This window comes from Macadamia integrifolia, chromosome 5 (genome assembly GCF_013358625.1).
Source record: "Macadamia integrifolia cultivar HAES 741 chromosome 5, SCU_Mint_v3, whole genome shotgun sequence".
Classification (NCBI taxonomy): domain Eukaryota; kingdom Viridiplantae; phylum Streptophyta; class Magnoliopsida; order Proteales; family Proteaceae; genus Macadamia; species Macadamia integrifolia.
The window spans coordinates 10,172,746-10,179,445 of NC_056561.1; the positions used below are offsets into that span (position 1 = coordinate 10,172,746).

Here is a 6,700-nt window from a genome sequence, read left to right on the forward strand (position 1 = left end):
ATGAATATGCAGCTCCTTGGTTCTGGTGATCCAGTTTGATGTTCTCGGCTGCTGGTTATCAATATTTATTGTGTAATTATATATTTATATTATATGCTATGACGATGATTGCTGAAGATTGACTTAGTTTATTCACTTTATAGATTTTTTATTTATGAATATCTTGCATAGCTATGAAGTATGAACCTTTATTCTTTATTTAGCATATGAGTAGTGTTATATAATTTTTAATGTCATTAAAGCCAAATAGAATGGTTAAATAAAAAATAAAATACTATAACGCTTTATTCAATAAGGCGATGCCTTACGCCCGCCCTATCGCCAAAGCACTCCAAAAGACCCTCGAACGCCTCGGCCGCCTCACTGCCTTAATAACCTTGCTCTCCCAATACACAATTTCCCACTCCATGATGGTTTTTTTGGGGAAGAACTGGGTCGAGGTGGCCGTTCGTGTCGTCGGGAATTGCTGTTGACAAAAATGGGTTTATGTGGCTTTGGAAGCCCGATGATGGGCGTGTTGGAGGTGAATTTTAAAGAGAAGCTCTAAGATGATGAGTTGGAGTTGGAGTTGGAGTTGGAGTTGGAGTTGGGATTGGAATTGAGGTTAGAGTTCCCTTCATGGGAGTCCTTAAGCTCGTTGTAAGTCTTCGGATGGTCGACTACAGATCACTGGAACTTCGTTCGTCGAAGATTCAGCAAGGTTCTCTCTCGTATGGCCATCGTCAGAGGAGAATGAATTGTTTGGAACGAAGTACTTTGGAGCCCTAAGGCTCTGTACTGTAACGATTCTGTTTTTTCAACTTGATTCTGGGTCTGGCACACTTTTTTGTATTTCTATTTTTTTGGAGTTATTCTGCATCTTAAATAATGTATGGTAACCCAAAAAGAAAATTGATTTTGTAACCTGGAAGAAATAGAAACCTGTATAGTTCGCACTTGTTGAATTACTCGTCATTTCCTTCATTATCATCATAATAAGTGGAGATCTGTAGAAAACCCCTGTACTCTAAAACTTCACTTCATCATAATCAGTGGAAGAAATATATGCCTCCTCATGATAAAGGATAAGATCAAAACAGAAGTTTCAAATTGAAGCTTTAACCAATTGGAGGGTTTAAGCCCATTGCAAAGTGAACATACAAGTTCAGAATTTATTTTCATAGATGGTGCATATTATCCTTTTAATTGGCAGTTCTGTTTGATCTGTTTTTTGGATAAACACTGTGACAAAAAAACATCAAGCACATGTTGGATCTGAAAGAACCATCTTAACACTCGAGGAAGAGATTCGGGGGATTGGAAAAGCCATTAATCTTATCCACAATATGATAGTTTTGAGAAATGGCCTTGGTCAGCTTTTAGTTTATCATTTGATAATTAAGAATACTCATATAGATTTCTTCTTTCTTCAAGTAATTTAAGTATGCTGATTTAAGCATAACAAGGAACGTGTGGTGGATTATCTTTCTACATATATGCAATACGTTGGATCAGCAAGATGATAAAGGTTTCTGCCAACCATATTCCAACTGTAAAAGACTTCCACAAGCATTAAAAATGCTTCCAAAAATATATTTATTTAGATGACAAACACCCATAGAAAGCATATCTTTGAAAAATCACAAAAAATAGAACTCAAAACCCTTCTGAGCGAGCCCAGAAATCATTGAACCCCATGAAATTAAATCCTTTTCTGCAATCTTATCAGTGACAATTAATGCATCATCAATCTGATCAAGCTTTGTGTACATTGCTACTAGAGCATTCTGTGCAATAAGATGACACTCAAATTCTAAATTCAAGACATGGGCATGCAATTGCCTCCCGAGCTAAACATCAATAAGACCCGAGCATGCTCTTAATATCCTTCCAGAGATGAAGTGATCTGGCAAAGAACCTGATCATCGCATTTCTAAATATGTTTTCAACGCCTCCTCCTCTTCATGATTCTCCGAATAGCCACCAATCATTGAAGTCCAAGAAACCTTATTTCTTTCGGGCATTTCATAGAACACCTTCCCAGCATCTTTTAGAGACTCAAATTTCCCATAGATATTGTGGATATGATTATGAAGAATAATGTCCGGTTGAGAACAAGAGTTCAGAAGATGATCATGAAATTTTCTACCGTAATCTAAAGATTTCAGAGTCGAACACCCAGAGATCCTCGACCTCGACCTCGCTCTCGCTGGAACAACAGTAAAGTTGCAAACCAAAAAAAAAAAATCAGCAGGGAGAGAGAGAGAACGAGTGAGAGTGTGAGAGAGAGAGGGACTGATTGCATCACCTTGCCGTCGGAAAATTGAAGACGATGAAGGAAGTGGGACTTCTTGATTTCCTTTCCTCTCCTTCTCCTCTGATCGTTCCAAGAGAAAAGTATGTTTAGGGTTTACAATACCTTGAATTCAATGGATTGTTATGTTTTGAGCGCAAATTTCAGTTTTACCCCTGCTTACTTAAGTGAGGCTCTTGATTCTGCGCCTTTTGTTCAGAATCGATTCTGAGTGTGAGAAGCTTGCTTTTCATGTTCCAAAAAAAGGATTCCAAAATCTAAAAAGTGTCCGGTTCATTTCAAAAAACAAGAAATTGAACCGGACTTACCATACAGTTTTTACCCCATTTCTATTCCAAAAAAATGAAAAAACAACAGAATCTATTTTTTAGAATGTTACAGTACAGAGCCTAACTGATCAATATCGGGGTTTTGCAATGACAAGTAAACTTACCATTTTACCCTGTCAGGGGGTTTGGCCATTTATAAAAATTTAACTAGCTGACATCATCACATAACGGGATTCAACTAACTGAGTGAACTTAAGTTAGTTAAGTAGGGGCAGTACATGTGCTTTTTTAAAATGTTGTCCCTCACTTGATGTTTGGATGTTTTTTAGGGGTGGTACATGTAATTTTCCCAATAAGATAACGCTACTAGGGGAAGAGTTTAACACATTCTTTTCTCCTGGCCGATAGACCTCTTCCTATATCTTCTTTCCCCATAAATCTCCATCTTTCTTTTTCTTGCTGGTTTTTCCTAATCATTTTGTCACAGGTCCATAACTTGTAGCACAAGTATCTCACTACTAGTAGCATAAGTATCTGACAACTTATAAGCATAAGTTTCATTTCCCACAACTTGAGTGAAAGAGCATAGAATCCAGCTCAATAAAAAGGATTATGTCTGTTTGACTCATGTTTTTTGCTAATGAAGAAAAATTCTTAATCTATATTACTCTTGGAAAGCATATGGATTAGTATGTGATGAATCAATATGTCTCATGGATTACAAGGAGTATACAATTTGAAGTGACTCTATACAATTTTCCACTCCTTTAATCTTTATGCTTTAGTTATTTGATGTGTTCCTTTGATAAGCAAGCCATCTCTTTATCCAACCCGAATCCTACCTCCAACCTTTAAACATCTTCATCTAAATTTCAAAACTTGCAACTAATTGTAACTTCCAACTTCTCTTCTCCAAACAATCTCCGAAACTTTAATTGTAACCCTTCCATACCTAAGCCAGCTATTTAAAACTCAGATGTGAGTCATTTTTTTTCCCCTTTTTCTTCTTTGCTAATCTCTAATACTAAAACATATATCAAGTGTTTAGTAATGCTGCCTAGCCAGTTTTGTGACTTTTGTTGAAGCATACACTCCATTCATAATACTAATGATGTGGTGCATCTTTCTGACAACAGGAATTCCACTAATCTTATCAAATCAATCCATTGATCCATGAGAGTCCAGTCAAAAAGACTGAAATATTAAGCAAAATAGCACGAATTTGTTGCATTTATGTACTTGTCTTCAACTTAGTCATGTAAAATTTGTATTACTTTCAGTGAATCCAATACTAATAATCTTAATAACTTTGATTATTTAGCCTTTTTATTAGTCTGTGATTCACTTATGGTAGTAAACCTGGTTTTTACTTTTTTTAGTGATGGTGTTCTTATCTTTCCATGGAGAGCAATATTCATAATTTCTACAAACTGTTGACTCTTTTTGTTGTTGTTGTTGTTGTTGTTGTTGGATAGGTAGGCCCCAAGGAGATTGAACTCATGACCTCTTAATTACGAGGTGTTGGTCCTTGCCACCTAAGCTACCTCCTTGGGGTTTTACAAACTCTTGACTCTTAAGGGTTACATTTGTATAAACAATGATCTAACACGGTAGATTTCAGAAATCAATTTAACTCAAAGCATAGTTCTCAGCACAGAAGATCTGAAATTCCAACAGTTACAATAATGAAACATCACATAACCACAAAAATCCTTCTAAGCAACCCTAGTCAATATACCGTCCAACTCTCCACAAACCTTCCTGCATTTCGAACTCGCCAGAGCTTAATCAAACAAAACAGATGCAAACAATTAAAAGGGAATCAAGTGGCAAAACCCAAAAGGATTCAACACAGAACTGATACGGTAATTGTTAAACTGGAATTTAAAATCATATTCCGACCTAACGATGAACAGAGGATCCATACGAGAAGAAAAAATAACAAAACCCAGATTTACTTTTTCATTCCTTTCCTTGGCTGTTCGAGTGTTTTCTGGATTTGAAACAATATACAGAAAAAAACGAGAGAAAAAAAAAAGGTTGCTTACAAGAACTCGATCTCTTTCAGCGTGGCTTGAAATGTGAACGGGCGTTCGCTCCTTCTGATGCTGGTGGAGAAGAATTCGAAGTCCGTGAGGAGCTTCCGCCATTAGAGAGAGTGAGAGAGACACAGACAGTAGACGGAGAGATCCTTTTGCCGGGCTTCTTATGGCCCAAAATATGCTCAAGCTCGTGATATAGCGTATTGTCACTGTTCTATAATTGTCAGCGGGTAGGGGCGGCAAAAGCTGGGCCCAGTTCAATGGCTTTAAACAATACAAGAACTAGGGTGAACGGGTTTGAGTCCAGCAGAGTTGCATCTCCACCAGCAATATCTGTCAAATGGGATCTAAATTTTGGTGAGGAGCTTGTACCAAGTTTTGATATATCCAAATTTAATTTGTGTTGGTACATCTAATATTTTGAATTCAGCTTTAGGATGGCCATATGGTATCATTTTACAAGGTAAGTTTAGGATTCTGGAGTCAAATTCTACCACAACTACAAAGGAAGGATAATGGAATGTATATGAATTATGTGTCTCAAACAAGGAATTACTTCATCTCATTCCACAACCAGCTGAGGGTGTTTGGCCACTTTTGCATTTTGCTACCTTCTACAAGATACGAGCAATATCTTTATCTATAAAGTTTATTTATAAAAGGGAAGAAAACAACTTCGCTATGAACCTTATTTTTGTCTTAGCTTGTAACATTGCTACTGGAAATAGGCAGTATGACATAGAGTTAGGAGTTGTAAATATTCTTGATTAGTAATATTGAGTTTTCTTTATCAAGAAAAAAAATTAAGAAAAAGTTTGTCATTTGACAAATAAATTGGGATAAAGTTTCCCTTGATCGTGCAGTAAGGTTCACCGCGTGATCCTAAGGTCAAGAATCCCCTCCCATCCCCCCTTTATCCCACTCTCACATCTTTGATCCCCGCAGCGAATGGATTCTCATTCCCCCTATTAGAAGATTTGAAAGGGGGAACCATCAGACAACCACATCAATAACAGGGGATGGAGGGAACCCTCTTTCATAATTAAGGCTTAGTTTAGTTATCAAGAAATGGATATAAAAAAATAAAAAAATGAATTTGATAAGAGAGATAATGATTGATTTATATGTCTATCTTTCTTTTCAAATGAGAAAAACCAAGAGAAAGTGCAATCCAGTACTATTGAGAAAAAAAGAGAAAATTAGGACTACAAAGTAGATCTCATTTATGGGAAAGGGAAAGGGGATCAGTATGTCCGCCAATTATCATAATGCATAAAGGTCTAAACAAAATGGTTTTGTGCTAAAGTATGTGTGCATCAAGTCTTATACAGCTCTTGGAATAAAATGAAATTAACAATGCTTTATACGATGAGCCAAAAACTTACCCATGTTGAATCTCATTGAGTATCCACTGGTGGAGGTTATTGAAGTGTGTTCAAGGTAGGCTAGATTATACTTAGATCACCAGTGCAAAATCCATACGAGACCACAAGAAATGGATACCTACATTTTTGGGGGTTTGGAGTTTTCTTCTTCTTCTCAAAGTGAGAGAAAAAACTCAAAAATCCCAATGCCCATTATAAATATTTTTATTATATATCATACTATCTTACTATCTATCTATGTATTATATAAAAGGACGTACTGGTGTTTTTTGGCAAATTTTACCATCAGACCCAAATGCCCCCATTTAACATTTCTCCATAATCTCATAATTATATCTCTCTCTCTTCTCTCTCTACTTTCCTAATTAATTTCTTTATTAATTAGTAACTCCCATTGTCCCACACCCCCTTCTCTCTCTCTCTCTCTCTCTCTCTCTCTCTCTCTCTCTCTCTCTACCCTAATCTTTTTCTTACTACTTTATCCTCCATTCTTATTTAAATACCCTTATTTTTCTTTATTACACTTTTTGTCATTATATTTTATTTTTATCAAATCATGGGTACCTTTTATTAAATCAATTTAAATTTCTTTACTCAAGTATTTACTCCCACCAAAACAATCGTCTCCTTCCTCGAATCAGCTCTGTTACTTTCTTCCCCTGTTTTCATATTGAAAGGTACTCTCTCTCTCTCTCTCTCTCTCTCTCTCTC

General features: G+C 36.3%; 1 protein-coding gene across 1 annotated transcript in view; it reads right to left on the minus strand.

Moving 5' to 3' along the window:
* Positions 1-4,917, minus strand: part of LOC122077860 (THO complex subunit 1) — a 44,044-nt gene extending 39,127 nt beyond the window's left edge. The window contains exon 1 of the mRNA XM_042643761.1: positions 4,611-4,917. Within this exon, the coding sequence (XP_042499695.1) occupies positions 4,611-4,712 (102 nt within the window). The 5' untranslated portion in view covers positions 4,713-4,917. The remainder of the gene's footprint in view (positions 1-4,610) is intronic.
* Between the last annotated feature and the right edge of the window lie 1,783 nt (positions 4,918-6,700).